We start from the raw sequence: 25,563 nt of genomic DNA on the forward strand, positions 1-25,563 counted from the left end.
TTCGTTTCTTTCTAAAATCTGTTCAATCTTACACTTGCTTCAGATAAACACTTTTTCAAATAAATGGAAAAATAGTCAAACATATTGTTTTCTCTGTTATAGTATCTTGCAGTGGCGGGCCGTCAGGGCATTAAAGGCCTTCTCTGCTGGCCTAAGAAATATCTGAATCATATATTATATTTTTGTCCATCAATACTTATTAAATAATTCCAAATTGTCTGTTAGCTTCCTTTCCCCCTGGTTGCACTGCTTCCAGATGTGTGTTTTCATATTTTATGCATTTAACCAATCACATTTCAGCCATTATTTGTTGCCAGGGTCAGAAATCTGCCTCAAAGTCTTCACAATCAGTTTTGCGGGCTCTGCCGCTTTAAACAAGCGTCGATAAGACTGTTGCTTTAACCAATCAGATTTCGAGTTGGCAACACTACAATGTATTGTCACGGGCGTAGGGATACGTCATTGCCTTGTCGCAACCTGGCTTGGTTCTGATGTCTAAGAAGCTCCAGTATTTGTATTTAATTCATAAATGTTTTCGGCGGGATTTTACCCCATTTTCGGGCAATGTTTGCCGGTACGCCATTGACGTTCATTGCTGTCTTTTCCCAGGAAAATCACCCCCCTGGCCCGGTTGTAATGTCTGAAAAGCTCCAGTATTTGTATTTAATCATTAAATGCTGCTGGGAAGTGGATTTTACCCCATTTGTGTGCATTGATTTATTGATTATTTTTTATGTGTCGCAGCTGTAGCTGGAGTCGAGGTTTTATAGCCATAAAATAATTTTTGAGGGTTGGATTGATTCGTTGAAGGCGCTACGAGAAAATGCACGGACCGGCACTGGTATCTCGTATTAGAGCCCGACCTGCCCCGAGCCCGGTGGATTAGTAACTTGATTTGCAGGCCCTGACCCGAAGAAAACCCGAAATTTCATATCTAATTTGTGAGGACTCGGGAACCCCCGATTTGGGAGGGGTGATTTATGATAACAAATTAAAGCCTGTCTTTTGTAACGAAATCCAAGTTAAACGAGATTGTATAAACATTTACATCTTTTATATGGCGCAGACCGGTGGACTGAGTGGTTAGCTCGTCGGCCTCACAGCTTTGGGGTCCCGGGTTCAAATTAAAGGTCGGTCCATCTGTGTGGAGTTTGCATGTTCTCCCCAGGCCTGCGTGGGTTTCCTCCGGGTACTCCGGTTTCCTCCCACATTCCAAAAAAAGCATGCTTGCTAGGCTGATTGGACACTCTAAATTGCCCCTAGGTATGAGTGTGAGTGTGCGTGGTTGTCCATCTCCTCGTGCCCTGCGATCGGCTGGCCACCTCTGGCCCGAAGTCAGCTGGGATAGGCTCCAGCACCCCCCGCGACCCTAATGAGGATAAAGCAGTTCAGAAAATGAGATGAGATATGATTACATAGATGTTTGATGATTTCAACTGTTGAAATCATCAAACATCTATATAATCATATCTCATCTCATTTTCTGAACTGCTTTATCCTCATTAGGGTCGCGGGGGGTGCTGGAGCCTAATGAGGATAAAATCCTAATGAGGATTTAAACTTTAAATGCTGGCTCAGCATCGAGGTGCCAGTCTTTTTCCTATCGTATGAAAGCAAAGCGCCACATTGACCACATTCAGCGAAGCCAACGCAAGTTTCTCTAGCTTATTCAATAATCAATTTAAAGCTTTTCCACACCTCACTCTTACCGATGCATGTTTGTGTTTTCAGTTCTCCTGTCTTTAGTTTATCCTTAACTTCATGCTCCAAGTCAAAATAGATGCAGAATTGCAGAGGGGAAGATTATTAAGAGGGCGGCGTTCACGTGACGTGCGCAGAGAATGCTCTGGCTCTGCAGCTCCAATTGCAATTACATTACAGCGCCTAAGTATTCTGTAGTTTAGTATCCACACATCGATTTAGTATACATTTTTATAAACATATTTATTTTTTAAAAAAGTCTGAGAGACCACACATCATTTTAGTATACATTTTTTTTCAGGGACCCAAAGTAATGATTGACATATTAGTCCCGAACCGAATTTGTGTGCTTTGAAGCTTTGAAGCCCCCCATCAGGTGAGGACAGGTTAGGAGGATCTAGGCAAGGAAGATGATTTTTAAAACCTCCAGGCTACTGAGGGACTGTGCAGATCAGCTTGAAAGAGTGATTCTGCATATTTAACCTCAGTCTCAGTCTGCAGAAAGGTCCCCACCTTGTGGACTTCCTGTGTGTCTCCAGTTTTTTTTTTACCTAGGTCTACAATGTCTTGTGTGTCTTGTGTCTGTCTTGCTGCTGCAACCAAGGAAATTTCCCGAATACGGGATGAAATAAAATTCTAATCTAATCTAGTATCTCGTAATGTGTGAAAATTAAGAGTTCGACAGTGCTTACGCATTCTAATTGCGCAAGATCACAGTTGGCAGCTGAATGGTTAGCGCCTTGACCTCACATTTCAGGGGTAGAGGGTTCGATCCCAGGATCCCCCTACGCTCCACCACAGCGGCCTACGGCGTCCGCCCTTCATATCATTAATGGCATTCTTCTCTTTCAGGCTGGCGCCCATTCTTCTTCGCTGTTCTTCCTCGTCGTTCTTCATGTGGACGTCTTTTCCTCGCCGTTTATTACGCTTTTTTGCCATTTTCTTAGAGGATATAAGTGTCACTCACGCGTCCAAGATACTTTCCGCTTATGAGTTCCAGTGCAAATTTTGAATTTTCTATTAAGATTTTTTAAATTTTGGATACTTGTGAAATATACATCAATAGACCGAAGCCGCAAAGTAACGAGGGATGACAGTAATCACTTCCTGAATAAGACTGAATTCAAACGTAGTAAACAGAACCTTTATATTTAGAATTTACTGACCTACTAATGAAATGATAATCATTCTTAACTCATGGGCTGCAATTGACAGCAATAGATGTCTAATCCATCTAAAACAAAACTCAGAAGTACAAAGATGCATACTATTTATTTCTCCTGGTTTATTATTATTTTTTTTTTTTAAATCACCCCATATCAGGTATATAAATCTGGGTAATCCAAGCATAACATACAGTATTAAACAAAATGGCTAATTTAAATTCAAAAAAAGGGGTGGGTTTACAATAAATACATTGTTGTGATGCTTCCCTGAGGAAACTGTTTATAAAACAGACTTAGAAATGTGGTCACAATACTCAGGAGCAATGTTCCCTCAAAGCTGCGTGCGTGCGCAATTGCGCACTACTCTCGTCTTCTCTGCGCACAGCAAATCATATGGAGCGCACAAAATAAAATTCCATTTTTTTAGCTGTGAGGCCGACGCGCGAACTACTCATCTGCCAGGCCGCCCATTCATAGATATTAATCATTACATTTTATTATTACTAAATCATTTATGTGTAGTAGACATACACCTGCTTATGGCAGGTGTGATACTGGTGTGTGCCCATAGCGAGCAATGATGATGTTGCTCACACCGGTACTCATTGTGCTCAGGGAGGTTGTCTTTCTGCCCAGACAAACAAAAAAATAGAGGGAACATTGCTCAGGAGCTCACTCTATATTGATTTCTCTTGTGGGAGAAGTACTATCTTGCACTGATTCACATTATTCTTACTGTCCTAAAACAGGGTTTCAAGATGGAACCAAGACTCAGGCTCTGCCTGCTGTACCTGCGACACAGTTGTAAAAATGGGCAATAAATGTGGGATCCCGCTCTTCCAAAAGGTGTAAGAAATGGTTGCGCTCATCTTCTCCCCAGGACTCAAACCACTGTGACCACAGGCGTATCTGGCATTCGAATATGTTTGGCAGACTGTCCTTAACCTTGACATCAGGCAAAAAACAACAACATGTTACACAATAGTTGTGGGTCATTGCACAATTGGAAGACATTATCTGTACACCTCCAGGAAATCCAAACACCAAATAGAGAAACATGTTATGTAAATTATAGAAGTCTTAAGACTAAATACTGGTACATTAATAAAACATAAATAGCAAATCACTCCACCACTCTGGCTTTCTCCCCTTATCCTCTTGATGATTAGTTTACATTTCAAATATAACAAATAAAATGAGACTCTTTCTCGTTCAGTTTATTTGGTAAACTTGTTGTCTTGTATTTGTTAAAAAAATGGTTCAATCTGACATGTTTTAAAAAGTAATTCCTCTCTGTAACTAAAACACGTCTAGAAATCGAAATACCGAGTTTAAGGCGCAAAATTTTGTACCCAAAAAATGGAAGTAAAGTTCGGGGGCGCGTTATACATGGGGTCTTCGCTTTTATGACTAAATCCCGGTGAAAAAGTCCCTACCGCAGCTGTGATGAGACGTAAAAGCCGTCTTTGTCCGCCAGATGGCGCCCGAGAGCCCATTCTACCAAAATCCAGCCCTCTCCAAATAGTTTTCAGCAAGTTTATAGGGAGATTTTTTTTAAAAAGTTGCTCCAGAAAAACGTTAGCGGGGCAGCCGCTCACTCGAGTCTGCCCATGGAGCGCTATCCTCAGATAGGCATTAGCCGGTGCTCACACTTAAAAAAAATTCAAGTATAATAGAATCAATTGTTTGGTGAATCTGATAATGATGAATCAGACTTTGAAAAATGTTAAATATTATGATGATGAATTACACTAAGGATTTAAAATTGTAAATTCTATTTGAGAATTGTGTTTATACTCGTAGGCTTCCGTACCACATGTTGTGAATAAATGTTTTGTCATGGCGACATGTGTTCAGCATGTGCCAGTTTCAAGTACTGGTGCAATCCTTGATGTGAGCGGAGTAGTCACAAATTATGGGTGCGCGTTATACTCGAATAAATATGGTAGTCATGTTCATGTTTTCTGAAAATACTCATACTTTGTACATTTTTTGTAAAACCTGTTAACTTAAGGTGTACATTTTAAGTCATCTGAAAAAAATCAATATGGTTCCCAGAGCAATATTAGTACAGTTGGATCTATATCTAGTGTTGTACTATTATTTCGGTCTATTCTTGTATACTGACGAGTTTCTCCCATTCAGTTTAATGTATTTTTTCGCATATAAGCCATTTGTAACAAAAAAAATATGACTGAATCAAGGGTACAGCTTATATACGCAGACTTACAGCATTGCTACACTCTTTTTCACCAGTAGATATCAGCAAATTAACATTTACTATTTGTTGGTTATTTTCTGTTTTGCAGTAAGAAAACAACCATTACTGGATGAATTAATTCCTTATGATATTGACTCTAATCATGTGCTTTTGATTCATACAGTACCCCAGAAATACCACATGCGATGATTTTTCTTAAAACTTCCCTTCAAAGTACCACATTTGTACTCCCTATTAAAACCATGAATATGAAGGTGAAAATTGGGAAGGGCAGCTTTTGAGCGAGAAATGGTAACATTCTAGAATTTTAAGCGAATTTTAAGGGTGCAGCTTGTAAGCGGGGGCGGCTCATATGCGAGAAAATAAGGTACTGTGTGTGCATACTGCGGCAGTGCAATTACCTGAAGTGTACTGAGAGAGTCGAGAAGCGTGCACACCTTTCCAGGCACAACTTTGCCCACCAAGTCCTGCAAAAATCTCTCCCGCTGGGAACAAGACCATCCCTGGAACCAGCTGAGGACGCATCTCTGCTCCTGGAGGCTCACATAAGAGATGGGCTCAAACTCCGCAACGTGCCCTGCGCTCGGGTACCCGCATGTCAGATTCTCCAAGCTGGGAGGGCAGGCGACCCCCTGGACTGTCGAGGGAAAGCCCGCCTGGTCTTGCGTTGCTGTGGTCGGTGTCGCCGCAGTCGTCGGCGACCCCCAGAGCCCGGTACGGTAAGGACCACGTAAGCCATCAGTGCCTGACATTCGGCGGCTGTCGGTGGGAAACTGCTGGTGACGGTGGTCCGAAGTTTGACTGACCAAGTTAAACCATGACATCTTTGGAGAGGCTATATGGTTTAAACATGAGAAGGGCCAACACCGATTTATCTTAAACCTAATCGACAGCACCACCCCACCTGTAGAACATGAAATTATTAACCGGCAACGATGAATGCCGATTAGGAAGAAAGTCTACCTTCACACGGAGGCGTCTACAGGAGCCACTTGTGTATCGTATTAAAAGGAAGCCATTTTTTGTGCTCCTCTTCCGTCATTCTTCTTCTTGATTCAAGGTGGTTTGAAGGCTGTAATGGTGCATTACCGCCATCTATCGATTAATGCTTTGGTGCACAATCTAACCTAAATTTCTACTTTCATTGTACTCCCACCCTTCAGATTTTAAACAATTTACAAAATACTGAAAAGGGGCAGTTTCTGAGTCAATTTATTTGTACTCTGAGCAGATCTAAAAATATATATAAAATTATGGGCGGCTCGGCGGCGCGAATGGTCAGCGCGTCGGCCTCACGGCCTTGGGGTCCTGGGTTCAAGTCCAGGTCGGTCCACCTGTGTGGAGGTTGCATGTTCTCCCTGGGCCTGCGTGGATTCCCTCGGGTACTCCGGTTTCCTCCCACATTCCAAAAACATGCATGGTAGCCTGATTGGACACTCTAAATTGCCCCTAGGTATGAGTGTGAGCGTGAATGGTTGTTTGTCTCCTTGTGCCCTGCAATTGGCTGGCCACCAATTCAGGGTGTCGCCCGCTTCTGGCCTGAAGTCAGCTGGGATAGACTCCAGCACCCCCCGCGACCCTAGTGAGGATAAAGCGGTTCTCAAAATGAGAGATGAGATGAGACAGTACAGAGACAGTTCCCGAATACGGGATGAATAAAGTTACCTAATCTAATCTAATAGTATGATAATAAACAAAAAGAAAGGAGTTCCTCCTTGATCCACATGTCAGAAATACTGTGACATATCACATAAGGAAATTACACCTCATCTCATTTTCTGAACCGCTTTATCCTCATTAGAGTCGCAGGGGGTGCTGGAGACAATGCCAGCTATCTCCGGGCCAGAGCCGTGGGGACGCTCCAAATCGGTGGCCAGCCAATTGCAGGGCACAAGGAGACGGACAACCATGCACGCTCACACCCACACCTAGGGGCAATTTAGAGTGTCCAATCAGCCTACCATGCATGTTTTTGGAATGTGGGGGGAAACTGGAGTACCCAGAGGAAACCGGAGCACCCGAAGGAAACCCACGCAGGCCCAGGGAGAACATGCAAACTCCACAGAGGTGGACCGACCTGGACTTGAACCCAGGACCCCAAGGCCGTGAGGCCGACGCGCTGACCACTCGCTCCACCGGGCCACCAGAAAATTACACATTAAAAAAAACTTTAGGTGAAGTGAAGAAAGCTCGCTGAGATAATGCAACGCAGAAATACTTTTTTTGTTCCTTTCTAGTCATTCGGCAGAGGAAGTTGTCGGCGATGACGTCGTTTGTCGGAGGGCGTCGCTCGACTCTCTCGCTGGAAGCCGTCCAGAGAAACGGAAAATGGCGGACCTCGAAGACGTAACCCTGGACGGGAGACCGCTCCAGTCTCTTCGCGTAGCAGATTTAAAAGCTGCTCTCGAGGAGAGGGGACTGTCGAAAAGCGGGCAAAAGAATGCTCTTGTCAAAAGACTCAAAGGGGTGAGTTCCACTGCCGAGTTGCGCGGCCACCATTGCAGCGAGTTGGGGATAACGCTGAGACGGGCTGATGCTTTCTCGAGGGCCGACATCCGAGTATCGTTACTGTCGGGCGGCGTAGTTGCTGGAGTTTGGGGTTTCCAGTCGACTGCATTTTGCCCGCTTTCGTTTACCTGTGCATGGTTAAAAGCGCATTCCGTGGAGCATTCGAGGCTGTAGACGGAATTGTTAAGTGAACTTTGGTGCTCGTTCATTTCGAAATGTGTTCTGGGGGTGATGTTTCCCTGTTAGCTCGTTTGGCTAACGCCGTGAGCTTAGCAGTGGCCTGTGTGGATTTCTGCTGTTTACACTGTCTGCCCGAAACATAAGAGAAAGCGTAATGGTTTACAGCTGTGTTGTTTTACTAGACTACTCTGTTTTGACACGTAAATCCCACCTGGTATGAACGAAGCGGTCTTTTTTTAGTTGGTTAATTTTGCCCACATATTAACGACTCGGACCTTAAATTGGGTTTGATGATTTTGAGCGGCTGTAGTATTGACGTGCCGGTTTGTTTACTTTTCTATTGCTCATCAAACAAAGCTTGGTTTATGAGGAGAGCTTTTTTTCTTCTTTTCCATAAAACCGTTTGCCATTGTAACGGACGTGAGAAATCAGCAAACGTGCGTACCAATTGGATTTACGTTTCGCTCAAGTATGTTTTAGGATTTTAACCAGTGGTGGACCGTCAGGGCCTGCAAGGCCTTCTCAGCTGGCCTAAAAAATTCTGAATCACAGTGATGTTAATTATATTTTGTCCCTGAATACTAAATAATTCCAAATTGTCTGTCAGCTTCCTTTCATTGCTTTGCCCCTGGTTGTGGTGCTTCCAGATGTGTTTTTTCATATTTAAGCATTTAACCAATCACATTTCAGCCATTATTTGTTGCCAGGGTCAGAAATCTACCCAGAGGCCTTCACAATCAGTTCTGCAGGCCCTGCAGCATGAAATAAGCGTCGATAAAACTGTTGCTTTAACCGGTCCTCCATGGCCGCTGTCGGTGCAGGTTTTTGCTACAATCCATCCGGCACAGACACTTTGACCAATGAGATTTCTGCAGAAAACAAGAAGCACCTGACTGCAATCCACTGATTGCACTTGTAGGACACCAGATTGGTGAAAAGGTGTCCCCTTTCTGGGTTGGAATGAAAACCTGCACCCACTGTGGCCCTTTGTGGAATAGTTAGGAGACCACTGCTTTAACCAATCAGATTTCAAGTTGGCAACACCAAGGTCTTCTTGCCGGCGTGGGGATACGTCATCGCTTTCACAAACTGTGAATAGAGTGGACTAGCCAGAGCTACCAAACTGTATCTGTAGCGAGCTGCACAAGCAAATATATTGTTGTGTTGATTTAATAGTGGTTTTGTCAACCCACAATGGCTGAAGGAGAAGAATAAATGGATATGGTTGCAGATTTACTGTCAAAGCCTTTTTCAAGGCTGACTTTTCAAGAAAAGCTGGACATCATTAAGAAAAGTCGTACAACTCCAAATCAAGCAAGCCTGTCACAACCGGGAACAAACATTTTCAGCCCTAAATCGAATACAAACGTACAATGCCAGAAATACGACAGGACAGGCTCGACTTTCAGCATTAGCTTTGATGGCGATAGAAAATAAGGAGGAAGGAAAGGAGGATGGATTTTGTGTTCAGATAAAAATGATTTTTGGTGAGTAAAATGTGGCAATATTCTTAAATATTATTTCAATTGTATGAGGTTATTATTGATGCTTTTTATGTGTCGTAGCTGCAGTAAAGGTTTTATAGCCATAAAATAGTTATTGAGGGTTGGATTGATTCAGACGTAGCAATACTGAAGGCGTAGATGTGAAATGCACAGCCCGCCACTGATTGTAACAATACCTTAACATCGTTGATGGCTAGATGGAATCTTGTTGAGAAGTTGATTTGTAGTAGCAAATTTCATGTCTCTAAATCCTCACGTCTTGTCTTTGAACTAGATATAGAAAATTTCCTTGATATAAATATGAATACAATAATGCTCTCTTAAATGGTCGTTATAGTGTGGGTAAGTCACTAGTTGATGGTGCAAATTGCAATTATGCACATCACGTCATTGCACAATACTAACCCGCCACAAAACCCATCTCTCTTGAGACTAGTAAGCCCTGAATAATAGTTATTAATATAATTAGTTACTCGTAATGACTTATAATTTTAGTCTTTGTGAAGCTTTTTTCTTTGTTAACTCATTGGCAACCATTCACAACAATAGATGTCTAATCCACTTGAACTGTGTGGCTTTGCAACAATTTCAAATCTGATCTACTAGTGACCAAGCACCATATTTTCTCTGATATAAGCCGTCCTCGCATATAAGCCGCAACCCTAAAATTGTTGAATTTTACAATTTCTCACATATAAGCCACCCCTGATTTAAAATTTTCACCTCCAGACTCGTGGTTTTAATAGGGAGTACAGATGTGTTACTTTGAAGGGAAAATCTTAAGAAAAATCATCACGTGGTATTTCTGAGATACTGTATGAATGAATCAAAAGCACATTATTAGGATCAATATAAGAAAGTCAGTAATTCATCCAGTAATTGGATTGGATAACTTTATTCATCCCGTATTCGGGAAATTTCATTGTGGCAGTAGCAAGAGGGTGATTAGACAAAATTCTCTTACTGCAAAACATAAAATAACCACCAATACAGTGGTACCTCGAGATACGAGCTTAATGCGTTCCGGGACTGAGATCGTATGTCGATATTCCCGTAACTCAAACGAACGTTTCCCATAGAAATGAACTAAAAACAAATTAATTCGTTCCAACCCTCTGAAAAAACACCCAAAACAGGATATTGGATTGGAAAAACATTTTTATTTGTTCTAATTCGCCATCTATTAACAAAGTGACAAATAATAAGTGCAAAAACCATGATGGGGTCTTTGAGTTGGTTGTAAAGCGGTTCTTTTAGGTATGTTAGTTTCCCAAGTTTTGTCTGAAATAGACCAAATTATTAAAATTAATTAATTATATTTAGGGATGTCCCGATCACACCCGAATTCGGGTCCGTGTCACCTGATTTTGAGAATCTGCCGATAGCGAATCCCAATTCGAGACCCGGGAAACGTATTATATATCCAAATGTGTGTTGCCCACCCAATTTGAATATCACTTTTGCAACATTATAATAATAAAGGGTGATTTCAACAACGCATAAAAAGTTTCAGTTGTGTAGCACCAAAATAAGGTTGCCCACAAATTGCATTTTTTTCATTTTTTTTGCGATAGTCAGTGGAGAATTAAGGGAAACACAATCCCGGTGCAATCAATGGTAGTGTGAAGAAAAGGCATATGATGACAATCGATATTAAGCACGATATAATCGAAAAACATGAGTAGTGTACGCGTGACTGAGCTGGCTCGCCAATACGAATGGAGAAGCAGGAAGTTCGCCTCGAAAGCCGCTGTGGAATACATTAAACTCTTTGCCTTGGTTATTGGACAAGAAGGTTTACAATTAGCATAACATAAGATTACATTTTTTTAAGTGTCTGTGTATAGGAACCTAAGTTCATTTAAGTTAAATTTAAAGTTTATGTAACTTTACGAGCGCATCCGTCAAGTCTCTCTCTTTCTCTCTCCCATCCGCAAACTCCCCGCTGTATTGAATAATGCCTCATTTTATTATTAAACATCATAACCACTAGTTATTTGTTACTCTGTTAGTAGATGGTGAATTCCAACTAATAAAAATGTTTTTTTCATTGTAACATCCTCTTTTTGGGTGTTTTTTTTTTCAGAGCTTGGGAACGAATTAATTTGTATTTAGTTCATTTCTATGGGAAACGTTGATTTGAGATACGAATAAATCAACATACGAGCTCAGTCACCATTGTAACAAAATCAAACCTGACGCGAAGGGCGTGGGGAAACGAGGATCACAGGACATGGACATGAGCGTAACAAACGCAAATGATCTGACAAGGACCGACAAACACAGGGTTTAAATCAGGGGTCACCAAACTACGGCCCGCGGGCCGTATACGGCCCGCCGGCACATTTGGACCGGCCCTCTGAACAATACCAGAGACACTATCGGATTTTTTTGGGGGGGGGGGGATGCGGCCCGCCGGCACATTTGGACCGGCCCTCTGAACAATACCAGAGACGCTATCGGATTTTTTTTTCCTATTTGGCCTTGAAGACTGGGACGTTTTAATCTTGTGTTTGGTTCATTGCACCCCTGCTGAGCCCACAAATCATCCCAGTGAAGCGGGGCTTCGCATTGCTTCTTTGGTGACAGGCGGGGGGAGAGTATTTCCCTTTGATGCATGCGGGCACGTCCACCGTTGCATGCACGAGCAGTGTTACCGAGACATCTGGACGATCGCAGGTGAGGGCGGAGCCCTGGGACCATCGCGGACTATTCAAGCATATTAAAACTGCAACCTGTTTGAGAACGGAATAATGGCGAAAAAGTTAGGTGAGAGAAAAATTGATTCAGAATGCAGGGTATTTAACCTGGAGTGGACAAACGATTATTTTTTTGTTCAATGCAAAGAAAAGGCTGTTTGTCTCATTTGTCAAGAGACGGTGGCGGTATTCAAAGAATACAATCTTTGCCGACACTATGAATCCCGTCACAAAGACAAGTACGATAGATTGCAAGGCCAAATACCAGCAGACAAACTCTCAAAGCGAAAAAGTGGACTACTATCTCAGCAGAACCAGGCATCCGTTCGGGCCAGCTTTTGGGTTGCTAAATTGATAGCAAGCAGCGGTAAGCCTTTCACTGACGGAGAGTTTGTTAAGAAATGTATGGATACTGTCGCGGAGGAGGTGTGTCCCGAGAAGAAAGATGCATTTAATGCCGTAAGTCTGTCGGTGAGTACAATGACCAGACGCGTTGAAGAAATCGGGAGTAATGTATATGCCCAGCTGCAGCAGAAGACGAAATAATTTGACTTTTTTTCATTAGCACTGGATGAAAGCACGGACGTGCAAGACACAGCGCAACTGCTCATTTTTATTCGTGGAGTTAGCGCAAACTTTGAGATTTGCGAGGATCTGGCAGCCCTCCAAAGTCTCAAAGGGACTACAATGGGAGAGGATATTTTTGACAAAGTGTGCCAAACCATGGAGAAGTTGGACCTGGACTGGTCAAAGCTAGCTAGCATCACGACTGACGGGGCTCCTAGCATGGTGGCCGAAACTCGCGGTCTAATAATGGGACGCATGAACCGGGAGTTGGAAGAAAGGGGTCTCACCGCCCCGCTACGAGTCCACTGCCAAATTCACCAAGCACTGTGCTGCAAAATGTTGACGTGGGATTCTGTAATGACGGTTGTGGTGTCGTGCATAAACTTCAGAGCAAAGGGAGAAGATTGTGCATGGCACAACAGAAAGTTAATGTTCCATGGCTTTTTTTTCTATGAAGAACCCAGAGAGAGTTATTTAGTTATTATTTATTTCATGAATAGTGTTATTTATTTCCTGTTTTTTCTGTGAAGAACTAAGAGAGGGTTATTTAGTTATTATTTATTTCATTAATAGTGTTATTATATGTTTCCTGACTTTTTTTCTGTAAAGAACCTGGAAAGGGTTATTTGGTTATGTGTGGCTTTCTGGAAAACAATAAAAAAAAATTAAGCTCCCCTACGATCGTCACACTTTTTCTGTTACAAACTGACACCGGCCCCCCATCAGAGAAGGGAAAAGTTATGTGGCCCTCACAAGAAAAAGTTTGGGGACCCCTGGTTTAAATAGACAGACATAAGTTGACGAGACAATTAGAAACACCTGGGTCACACGAGGTAGCAAGCAGTAGATACACCAGCAGTGGGTAAACAACAAGTGAACTCAATGGGCAATCACAGGGACAGGTGACATGGGAAAACATGACAAAACCTATCCCAAAAAATAATAGGGCTGCGGGGGGTGCTGGAGCCTATCCTAGCTGACTTCGAGCGAGAGGGGAGGGACACCCGGAATCGCTGGGCAGCACAAGGAAACTGACAACTATTCACCGTCGCACCCATTCTTAGGGGCAATTTAGAGTGACCAATCAGCATGGATGTTTTTGTTTAGAATGGATGAGGAACCTGGAGAAAACCCACGCAGGAGAACATGCAAACTCCACACAGGTGGACCTAGCTGGATTTGAACCCAGGACCCCAGAGCTGTGAGGCTGACGCGCTAACCACTCATCCGCCGTGCGCGCTTGCACAAGCTGCATTCCGAAAATTTGAGACATGAGGACACTTGCTCGCATACACGCTTGTTTCCATCCAGTCAATTCAGAGCAATCAAGTTTTATTTATGTTTGTCCAAGAATAGTTGAACAGATCTAGCTTTGTCCATGGATGCAAGATGATGCATTTTAAATGCATTCAGGCTGGCTATTTTGTGACTCAACCGACCAGGAGACTGTTGAAAATTCTGAGCCCACAAGTCGTGCAACTGAGAAGCTGGACTCGCGTACGTATCCTGTCCTCCAGTCCAGATTTTGCCGAACCCAGCTCGCACTAGACTTCCAAGTATCTCGATAACTGCTGCTTGCATGTTTTTTAAATATATTTTTTCCTGTTGGTAGCCAGGCTCAGGAAGAAAAAAGAAAAGAAAAACGAGGAAGAAAAAAAATTAAATAAACCTTCAAAATAAATTAATCAGATAAACAAAAGTAAAAAACAAATATTGAGAAAACAAACCTCAAAATAAATTAATTAGAAAAACAGCGTTGATTTTCAGAGTTTAAATAAAAAAATAAATTAATTTGAAAACCGGCTTGGGCATTTTTTATTTTTTTAAAGTGAATGCAATACACTTCCGTACAATACATCGCAAACGCCCAAAAAAATCCCAATGTCATTTTTCCCCAATACCATTCAGCCCTAATTCACGATAACCGATGTAATTTTGACTATGACGGACGGTCATTTCGTCTCTTTAAAGAAAAGTGAACATTAAAGTCTTTCCAGCCCGCTTTGACTGTGTTTTTAGGCCATGGTCAATCCCCTTTAAAACGTGTTGCTGCTCGACATCCACCCAGCTCAGTTGGTTCTCCTCTAGGTTCAAATTGTTGCTGGAGCTCCTTTCGGTCGCGATCGAGTCAAAGGCAACTTGACTGAGCGCAAGTTTACTAAGCTGCAGCGGCACCACATAGATCTTGATGAATCAGGTCAGGGTATCGCGGTCACTGTTTACCAGGTGGTGCCTCTAGGGCGCGGCCGAGACCCATGATTTCCATACCTGAGTGTCATTGCTGGCTCGTTTGTGTGAAGTTCAAAACGTTAATATTTATTGAACTGGTGGCACCAAGTGGTTGGGCACTACTGGTATTTGCTATTGAATGTTTTCATCTGCTTATCAGTGTATTCAGTTTATATTTTTTGCTTAACATCTTGCTCTATACTTTGCAATTTTTCTCAGCTTACCTAATGTTTTTTTTTAATATATATATAACAGGCCCTCATGCTGGAAAATCTGCAGAAGACATCCACATCACATGTTGGTCTCCAACCAAACTCTCAGGTAAGTGTGACATATATGAAATTTATTTCTGGGTTTTTTTGAATTATTTTTGAAAACTCAGTTTTTCAAACGAATGTAATTTTCGGGTGTTTTTTAAATTATTTTTGAAAATTCAGTTTTTCACATTAATTTATTTTCTTGGATGGAATGCTTTTATTGTCATTATACAGGTATAATGTGATTTAAAGCTTCACCATGAAGTGCACAAATAATAAGTACAGTTGTACCTCTACTTATGAAATTAATTGGTTCCAGAACTTTATTCATAACTTGAAAATATCGTAAGTAGAGGTGTACTTTATATGTAAATTCTCTAATTTGTTCCACGGTCCTCAAACAACTACCAACTAAACCCTTTAAAATTGGTCAGTGTCCCAATTTTGTATGAAAGATGTGAGGAAACACACAAAAATGAGAGAAAATTATAAGGAAATTATGTCTTAAAATAAATAAAGCATTTGAAAATGTGCCCTGCGCTGCTAAAATAATTCCCTCCGCGGCGTTATACTGGGAGACCTAATATTGCCCGCCAGATAGCGGCAAGAGCCCGTTCTACCAGGCCCAAGAGCTATCCACTTTGTAGTACATTTTCGACTTTTACATGTGCCCTATGTGTGTGAGTGAAAATATGTGGTATGTTGCATTTGTACGGTTTTTAATCGGTTCATAAGGGGAATTGCAATCATTAATAAGGGGAGCATTTAGCCGAGGTGGACAGGTATGTAAGAGAGAATCTTGAAACATGGATAGTTGTTGTTGTGAGACAGCCGATTGAATTGATTGAAGGATTTTATTGTCATTAAATGAGATAGAATGAGCGCGATGAAATGAGAGCCAAGTAGAGGGTAGCGATGTTCTAAAGTGAGAATCAATGCATCCGCGACAATTTTTTCAAAATAAAATAGCGGATAAGGAAATGCATTTACTTTTGGGGGGATTTCGTAACTTGGACCTTTTTCGTATCTTGAGTCACTCATTTGCATATAAAAAAATCATAACCTGAAAATTTCGTAACTAGAGGCATTCGTAAGTAGTGGTATGACTATTATAAACATGGATAAGTTGTCAACACACAAGACGCCAACACAGATAAGCCGCCAACATGAATAAGTGTTTCCATAAATTAGTTGTCAGGTACAAAAAGTGATTAAAGTGGTTAATAGCCTCTTGAGATTTAGTGCAAGTACAAGATAAGACATTAGTCTTGATTAGGTCCTCCGAGGTGCAGAACTCGTGTTAAGTATGTTGATTGCTCTTGGAAAGAAACTGTTCTTGAGTCTGTTTGTTTTGGCTGTTATGGTCCTGTCGCGTCTGCCAAGGGCAGCAGGTTGACCGGGATGTGTATTGTCTTTTATGATGCTCTTTGTCCTTCCTAAGCACTGGGATTTTTTCTGTCTGCTTCTGTGCAGCTTGAGTGCCACACTGACACAGCATAGGTCAACATGCCCTCAATGGCTGACCAGTAGAAGGTCACCATCAGGGCGGTGTTTAGTTGCTCCTTCCCGAGTACGCCCAGGAAATTTAGCCTCTGGTCTGGCTTCTTCACAAGTTCTGTAGTGATTGCTGCCCAAGTGAGATCAGCAGGGATAGGACCCCCAGGAATTATAAAGTCTCCACTTTTTCCTAGGGTTCTTAAGCTACCTGCCCATAGGGCAGCAGATTTTTTTCTTTTCTACAAAAGACCTGATCGACTAACACAATGCACTTCGGATAAAGTGCAACAAAGAGATACTTGTTATACCACTCAGTATTTTTGGGGATCATGTAACCATTCAAAATAATTGGAACATCATTTGGTTTTTCCAACGCTATTTGAAATTTAGGTTACAAGTCCGAGTTCATGTAATTCCAGGAGTCTGGATTTTGTTACCAATTTGTGTACAACTCTAAAATGAATTTATAAATTTATGCAGTCATATTTTAACTCCTCTTCATTTTAACTTTTATTAAATTAACTATTAACTACTGTAGTCAAAATATTGTGTTAATCACCCAAGGCCTGCACAACATTTTCATGAGCTTTTCTGCATTTAGATCGGTGAGGAAATGAGTCAGAATAGCTTTATCCAGCAGTATCTCGCTAAGCAGCAGGAGCTCTTGCGGCAACGTCTAGAAAGAGAGGCCCGGGAAGCATATGACACTAACGGTGAGTCAAGTTAAAAGTTTGCCCGTGCAAATATGCTAAATGTAATGCCAGTTATTTATCAATTAAAATTTTGTTGACAGAGCAAGAGGATCACGTAGATGTTAATAACAGCACTGCATGTCCTGCTCCAACCAAGGTAAGACATTTTTTGCCATGTTATCGATAAATCAAGTCATACAAAGATCTTTACGGTAATTGATCCCTAAAGTATGATTAAGAAAATGCCAGTGCATATACATGGGTTTATAATTGTAGTGCTGCTACTGCAAAACAATTGATGTTTCTTACCAGGAACTGACCCCAGCTTCTATGGACCTGCACAAGCCACCTGGACCCTCTGATGGCGAGCTCATGTTTGTTGCAGCTAATGAAGGAGCGGCTAATATCAATCAAGAAGCTCATATGTCTGCTCCCCCTGCTTCTGGATCCGTTACCATGCACGTTTCTGGCAGTGAGCACCAACGGGAGAAGAGTGCTCCTCCGGCTAGCGATTTCTTAGCCGACAGTGACGATGATGAAAGTGAGGAGGGTGAGGAGGATGGCGATGATGATGATGACTGGGGCAGTAACATTCGCAGGAGGACCCCAAGACAGCCAGCCAGAGCACCGTCAACCCGAGAGAGTTGTGGAGCGTCTCGCCAGCCTCAGCAGCAGCCACAACACATCCCTTCCCTTTTGTCTCCTCAACTTCGCCAGCCAACCCCTCCTCCCTCCCCACCCCCTGAGTTATCATTTCCTTTGCCCGACACCCCTAAACAGAGCCCTCCTAGTCCAGATGTAGCCCCAGCCAGGCACTCTCCATGTACCTCTAGCTCTGGTTCCTCAAGCAGTGATAGCCGAAGTAGCAGCCCAGAGCCCCAAAAGAGTGGACTTGTGGAGCGTAAACCTGGCCCGTTAACTCTCCTGGCTCGTAAAATGGAATCCGAAGGTGCTTTTTCAGGTGCTGGTTGGCAAGGTGGCGCTGGGAAAGGTGGAAAGAAAGACAGCAGTTCACCTGTCGCTGCCTCATTTGATGGCATAAAACATGTTGAGGGTCTCTCAACAGCTTCCACTGCAAGCCATATGCCAGTTTCCATGATGCTCGGCGTCAACCAGGGCATCAGCGGAACACGTTCAGCTCACAGTCATGTTCCTGTGAGTGTGCTTAAAACTTCCACATTGGCCGATAAGGAATCTGAAGTAGAGTTAGTTGAAACCCCTGAGCTGCAAAGACAAAGGATAAGAAGCTTTAATCACGACTCTGCATTAGAAGAGCAGAAAGGGGCTTTTCAGTTGGAACAAGAAGAAATGGGAAGATTTAGGCATCAGCATGCCTTGGAAAGAAAAGAACAAGAAGCTTTGCAGTTGAAAAATAAACTTACTTCGGAAAGAGAGAGGCTGGAGAGGGAGCAAGCTTTGGCCACAAAGCAGGAAGCGCAAGAGCAAACCTTTGCAAGAGAAAGAGCTCTAGAGCTGGAGAGGCAAACGGAACTTGAAAGCCTACGGGCCATAATGCAAAAACATCTCCAGCAGGAACCAGAGGAGAGGGAAAAGAGGGTGAGAGAAATTGATTTCGAAAGACTCCAGGCCCGAGAGGAAAAAGAAAAGGCACTTCAAAAGGAAAGGTTAGAACGAGAAAAGGCTTTAGAAGCAGAGCGAAAAGAAAAAGAACTGATTGAAAGAGAAAATATTTTGGAACAGGAGCGGTTGGAAAGAGAAAGATTAAAGCAAGAGCAGCTAGCAAGGGAAAAAGCTTTGGAGGCAGAGAGAAAAGAAAAGGAACTTGTTGAAAGAGAGAGGGCTTTGGAGCAGGAACGTTTAGAAATGGAAAAATTGGAGCAAGAGCGACTTGAAAGAGAAAAGGCATTGGAAGCTGAGAGAAAAAAGATTGAAAGAGAAAAAATAGCACAAGAGAAGGAAAAAGCTTTGGCCGCAGAGAGAAGAGAAAATGAACAAATTGAAAGGGAAAGGGCTTTGGAACAGGAACGATTAAAAAGGGAGAAATTAGAGCAAGAACGGCTTGAGAAAGAAAAAGCTTTGGAGCTAGAGCGATTGAAGAGGGAGAAAGAACGGCAAGAGAGGGAAGAAGCCCTGAAGAAAGAACGAGAAAAAGCCTTAGAACTAGAGCGAATAGAGAGAGAGAAGGTCTTAGAATTAGAACGACTAGAAAGGGAAAGAGTTTTGGAACTAAAGAGGCAAGAGAGAGAAAAGGCCTTAGAGCAAGAGCGACTTGAAAAAGAAAAAGCCTTGGAGAAGGAGCGACTTGAAAAAGAAAAGGCCTTAGAGCAAGAGCGACTAGAAAGAGAAAAGGCATTAGAGCAAAAGCGACTAGAAAGAGAAAAGGCCTTAGAGCAAGAGCGACTAGAAAGAGAAAAGGCCATAGAGCAAGAGCGACTAGAAAGAGAAAAGGCCATAGAGCAAGAGCGACTAGAAAGAGAAAAGGCCTTAGAGCAAGAGCGACTAGAAAGAGAAAAAGCCTTAGAGCAGGAGCGACGAGAAAGAGAAAAAGCCTTAGAGCAAGAGCGACGTGAAAAAGAAAAAGCCCTAGAGCAAGAGCGACTAGAAAGGGAAAAGGCAGCAGAGCTTGAGCGAATGGCAAAAGTAAAAGCCCTAGAGCAAGAGCAACTAGAACGGGAGAAAGCCTTACAACAGCAGAAAGCCTTAGAACTTGAACAAATACAAAAACAGAGATCCGTAGAGCAAGAGCGTGTAGAGAGAGCACGTGTAGCCCAAGAACGCCAAGAGAAAGATCATCTTGAGCAGGAATGCCTGGCAAAAGAGCGTCTAGAAAAAGAACAACTTGGGAGAGCCCATATAGTGCAAAGGTTGGAACGCGGTGGAGCTGAGGGACATGAGAGATTAAAACTCGAGAGTAAGGGACATGGAAAGGAAGTTTCAGATATAGCTCTTGAAAACAAAATTGAGGAGGAGAAAATAGAAACGAAAAGGGCTAATGAGCAGGAATTGTTAGAGAAGAAAATACCCAAGGAGTTAGACACCGAAGTTCCTCCATCCAAATTTAGTCGTGGGCTTGGTCTTACTCCTCCTACTCCTCCCTTTTCTACAGGACCAGATAGAAAAACAGAGGCAGGAATCCAGGAAGATGGCAAAGCTCCGCTGCTTCTGAGTGAATCCCAAGAAGCAGAATCAAGGTCAACACTGGCATCGCCACCGTCATCGTTGAAGAAATTCCGGTTCTTAAGGGACAACCCAATTCAGGCCCAGTCTACCACATCCATGGCCACCAAGTGGCCTCATAACTTCACCGATACACCTCAACACCAAATATCACATTCCAACTCTACAGTCAGTTTTGGAGAACAGCAGAAAGGTGAAACCTCTGCTAAACAGGAATGTAATTCTGAGGAAGAGTTCACTCTCCCAAAAAAAACAAGTGCCAAATTTTCTGCAAATCAAGTATTGGAGGAAAAATTGAAAGGTGAAATGGTGAGGCAGGATGAGCCTGCCAAGGCAAACACCAAGAAATTACATGATGTGGATAAAGACAATGTTTCTTCAAACCCAATTAATGCTGTACAGTTGCAGGGAAAAGATGGAAAGAGGGAGGATAAAAAAACAAGTGAACATTCCTCTAATGACACCTCTTCCTCCGAATCTGATTCTGGGTCATCGTCATCCAGTTCTTCTTCATCCTCTTCTTCTCTTGAGAATATCACCATTTCCAAGAGTAAAATGGTAAGCCAAACAAATTTCCTCATTTAGAAGTTGTTGCTAGATCTTGATGACCAAAATCGTGTTTGTTGAAGTCACGTTGATTGCTTCAGAAACTAGTAAAGCAGAACTAATTTAGATTTTTCTTTCATAGGCAATGGGTTGCACAAAAGGTGTACCCGTAACATGCCCCAATCACTAATTCTTTGCACTGCCTTTAGTCTGGGAAAACGTGATTTGCTGTTGTGATTTTGAGTTTAGGTCCATCATGTATCATAAAACTAGTCTTAATTTGTACATGACCCCCTGTTTACAGGTAAGAAATGTAAATGTTGCTAGATCTTGATGACCGAAATGGTCCTGTTCAAGTGACATTGATTGCTTCAGGAATTAGCATTATAAATTGTCTTATAGGCACTGAGCTGTACAAAAAGTGTACTCATAGCTTGTCCCTACCAAATAATTATTGTGTCACCATTCCACTGGATTTAGCCTTAGAAAACAACTTAATGTTATGACATGGTGTGTAGGTCCAGTTCTAATTCCATGTACATAACCAAATCCAGGTAGGATATGTGTATTCAAAGTCATTTATTTGTTGCTTGCTTTTAGGTAAGAAAATCGGACAGAACCACTTCGGCACTGTGTAGAGTTGCTCAAGATGACTGTACACAAGAAGCTCAAAAGGCTAAGGTTAGTGGCTGTAATTCATCCTAAATTCACTTATATTACACAGAGTACTTTTAATTACATTTTTATTCCAAATATTAAGGAATAAATATCTCATTTACAATCCCCTTTGATTTTTTATTGTGATCGTTTCATTTCTATCATGTCTTAAATATTTTGGTACTCCCTAACATCATAGAAACCATTCCTTGAAATACCAACAGACGAGGACATGAAAAGGAAAAACGACAAAGCATGGGAAGAAAAGGATGAAAAAAGGTCTGCAATTAAATAATTCCCTATATCTGTCTTTCAGTCGCTCGCTCTGTTTCTTTCTACCTCTTTCCGTCTCTCTCTGCCCATCATAGAAATCCACTGGGCTTAAAATGATAATACATGATTTTAAGAGAAAACCTTTTATACCATTAATGTGACCAATATGTGCTGTAATTTTAACCATCGCAGACTGAAAATGAATTGCTAAATTTGAATGGTTGAATTGCAAACTGAATTTAAATTGTCTATTGTAGTTAATTTCAAAGAGCAGTGGGAAGTTACATGGAAAAACGAAATCTAAGCAGTCATCGAATTACAACACATGCTAGTTACGTCTGTTTGACTTTGCGACCGCAAAAGTCATGAAGCATAATTCATGACAATGCGTTGAGAGTGTTGCGTACGATAGTTGTTTGCGTTGCCAGCAGCCACAGCGTCTTAATAGGCCAATCAAGAGATTATGCAGCTTCACTATCTAATTGCTCAGAGCAGCGTTAACAGTACTACAGTACATACATGCTACTTACCCAGAATACACCAGATGCAACCACGTTGCATCTGCATCATCACTATGAAAAAACATCATAAGCCAAAATTTACTAGTTCTCTGCTGCGATCAGAGAGGCAGTCACGAAGGCTCTCGAACCCGCGAATTGAGGCGCAATTTCTCAATTACGCGAATTCCACAGAAACATGTAAAACTTTATGACAGAATATAGTATCCACAACATAGAATGACATACGAACAGATCACTTTTCAACCAATCTGTCGGTGCTGAATATGGTCGGAAGTGGGCGACTACCTGTAATCTTAAATTTATTAGTCCAACCCAATATACATTCTCACAATTCAGATTGCTCGATTTTATTTCATTTTTGCAGTACCACACCTGTGGGTAGTTAAGGAAAAGCCGTTGATCATCGCAGTTTCACTTGTTTATTGAGTGGGAGCAAAGCTGTGATGTCAAAGATAAATCTACAAAAGAAAAACATGATTTGACTTTAATTGCCTCAAAATCTGTTATATGACGCAACGTATGTGTTACCAGACATTTTCCAATTTCCATTTTTCCAATCCAAGAGTTTCCATATTCTCCGCATCAAACATTTCCAAAAAAAAGTTACCTGAATTAGTGACACACAGAAATTTAAAAAATCAGCAATGAGAATGTGAATGGTGAGACCTGAATATGAAATATATTAAGTTGATTTTGTATCAAATATATGTATTTAATTTCAAATTACCAGACAATTGCATGATTTTTTTTCTGATCTGAAGCACAAGCGAGTTGCAAGGTATTAAGTCCTAGACTCAGGCAAGTCCCAAGTCTTCCCTGTTACAGACAGTTATGAAGTAGTTCTGTCGAGACACAAGATTGTATGTCTATTTGATCCTAACCGAATTGCAAGTTTGGCGAGCTTAGAGGGATCAAGTCACAAGGTTGTTGAGTCAAGGCGAGTCACATGTATGTCCAGACGATGTTGATTAAGTCACAACTTTTTCAAGTCAAACTGTGTTTAAAGGTTGTCAAAATGAATTCCAGATCAAGTCCTTCATCATAGACAAGGGGTGGGCAAACCGGTCCTCGAGGGCCGCTGTGGGTGCAGGTTTTTGTTGCAACCAATCCAGCAAAGGCACTTTAACCAATGAGATTTCTGCAGAAAACAAAAGCACCTGACTGCAATCCACTGATTGCACTTGCAGGACACCAGATTGGTGAAAAGGTGGCCTTTTTATGGGTTGGAATGAAAACCTGCACCCACTGCGACCCTTTGTGTAGTAGTTTGCCCACCCCTGCCATAGACCCAAGAAGCATTTGTGTGTAGATTTTGATGCACTAAACCTTATTTCCAAAAGTGAGTTACAAAAAGGAGCATGCCCTGCATGAAATATACCACCATAAAGCTGTTCATATCTTTTCCTCTCAATCTTTATTTAAAACAATGGCTCGGCATGCATATTCTTTAGAGCAGGTGTCCCCAACCACCGGTCCCTAGACCGGTACAGGTCAGCAAGCCACTTGGTGGCGATCCCGCAGAGAAATAAATAATACAGTAATACCTTGACATAGTGTCCCAAAATACGAGAAATTTGAGGTACGAGGCAAATTTTTGTCCTGAGATACGAGACAAATTTGCCATACGAGCATACAATGCGGCCGCTAGGTAGTCCTTTTCATGATGTGCAGTGATATTCACGATAGGTAGGGGCTTCTTTTAATATGGATATAGGAGAAACAGTTAGCGCAATCTGCCAGGGCTTGAAAGTAAAGCAAGCAACTGAGAAAGGGGATACAGACACTCCTCAACTTACGAACGCAATTGGTTCCGAGCGATTGTTCATAAGTTGAATTTGTTTGTAAGTTGATTTAGTGCTATATTTTGTATTATAATTTATGTTTAAGGCCTATATAAGTATATTGAAGGTTTATATAAGTGCATTTGTATGTTTAAGGCTTGTATAAGTAACACGCATTGGTTTGTACTGAAAAAAAAAACATTTAATAAAATGGAGAGAATATGTACAGTACTGTAGAGAGAGATAGATTTATGTATTAGAAACTGGCCAAAAGAAGCGACCTAATGACGATTGCACAGTTTTCTTCTTTTTTTCATCATAAATGATGCAGTAGCACTGTATGGCATCATTCAATTGATTTGCAAACTTTGTGCAACGTTCAATATTTGGGTCCTGCTGCTCGATCTTTCTGTTTATAAATGGTACTGAATGTGCAACGCTCACCACTCTCACGCGCATCAAGCTTCGTTATTATTGCCACTCGTTTCAAATGAAATGGCTTGCCTCTTCCTTGCAACTCCCTCAATAGAAGCCTTTAGCTTTTTACCAACCATATTCAATATTGGATGCATGAGATATTTAATGATACAAATGAAAAAGGTTCTTTGCACACTGGAGATACATTCACGCACTTCCGCATTGCAACGAAGAAGAAGGTAGATGCTGGGTGAGCTGAGCTCTCACAGCGCCAGGCGTCGGTATTAGCGGCGGAAAGAAGTACTACTCCGAAAAAGACGCGAAATACAAAATTGGACTTGCGAACATTTTTGGACTTAAACGCAATTTGCAGACATGTTCGTATGTACCGTTGTTCGTAAGTTGAATGTTCGTAAGTAGGGGAGCGTCTGTACTTCCACACCAGCCGAAAACTTCAACGCTGGTTCGATAACTTTAAAAACGAACTGGAGATACACTAGTTTGTGAGGCACAGGGAACGAGCTAGTTCCTACTCGAAAGGCGTGGCGGAATACATTAACACCTTTGCCTCGAAAGCCGCGGCGCAATACATTAACATGTTTGCCTCGGTTATAGCACAATTTACATCCATTTTAAGTGTGTGTATAGCAAGCAAAGTTCATTTAAGTTAAAGTTTATGTTATGTAGTGTCACAAGTGTAGCGAACCGAACGAAAGTCTCTGCCGTTAGTCGCTAACGTCTGTCTCAAAGAACTCCGTACAATACTGTACACAATAATGTCACATTTTATTGCAGATCATAACCACTAGATCGGTATTTGTTACTTTTTGAGTGTAGGTGATGAATTTGAACAATTAAAAAGCAATGATGATGTTGCTCACACTGGTACTCAGTGTGCTCAGGGAGGTTGTCTTTCTGCCCAGACAAACAAAAAAATAGAGGGAACATTGCCTATGAGATGGTGCAACACCACTTGAGCTGCTCTCAGTCGCAACCGAGTCGAAAGTT

At 41.8% G+C, this 25,563-nt stretch overlaps 2 protein-coding genes across 3 annotated transcripts in view; one reads left to right on the forward strand and one right to left on the reverse strand.

The window, feature by feature from the left end:
* Positions 1–2,954: 2,954 nt before the first annotated feature.
* c12h14orf119 (chromosome 12 C14orf119 homolog) lies at positions 2,955–6,146 on the reverse strand. 2 transcript variants are annotated; one of them, XM_077616271.1, is made up of 3 exons: positions 6,052–6,146; positions 5,490–5,992; positions 2,955–3,812 (listed from the first exon to the last, which is right to left on the reverse strand). In XM_077616271.1, the coding sequence occupies exons 2-3, from the start codon at positions 5,910–5,912 to the stop codon at positions 3,639–3,641; spliced, it is 597 nt and encodes a 198-aa protein (XP_077472397.1). In that variant the 5' UTR covers positions 5,913–5,992; positions 6,052–6,146; the 3' UTR covers positions 2,955–3,638. The 2 variants fall into 2 exon arrangements, with proteins under 2 accessions (XP_077472397.1, XP_077472398.1); XM_077616272.1 differs by having other exon boundaries at positions 5,490–5,923; positions 6,052–6,141.
* Positions 6,147–7,379: 1,233 nt separating this feature from the next.
* The window catches only part of acin1a (apoptotic chromatin condensation inducer 1a), a 32,523-nt gene continuing 14,339 nt past the window's right edge, over positions 7,380–25,563 (forward strand). The window contains exons 1-7 of the mRNA XM_077614608.1: positions 7,380–7,554; positions 15,032–15,097; positions 17,132–17,243; positions 17,324–17,379; positions 17,535–20,918; positions 21,507–21,587; positions 21,763–21,842. Coding sequence (XP_077470734.1) covers positions 7,417–7,554; positions 15,032–15,097; positions 17,132–17,243; positions 17,324–17,379; positions 17,535–20,918; positions 21,507–21,587; positions 21,763–21,842 — 3,917 coding nt within the window. The 5' untranslated portion in view covers positions 7,380–7,416. The remainder of the gene's footprint in view (positions 7,555–15,031; positions 15,098–17,131; positions 17,244–17,323; positions 17,380–17,534; positions 20,919–21,506; positions 21,588–21,762; positions 21,843–25,563) is intronic.

This window comes from Stigmatopora argus, chromosome 12, assembly GCF_051989625.1.
Source record: "Stigmatopora argus isolate UIUO_Sarg chromosome 12, RoL_Sarg_1.0, whole genome shotgun sequence".
Lineage (NCBI taxonomy): Eukaryota > Metazoa > Chordata > Actinopteri > Syngnathiformes > Syngnathidae > Stigmatopora > Stigmatopora argus.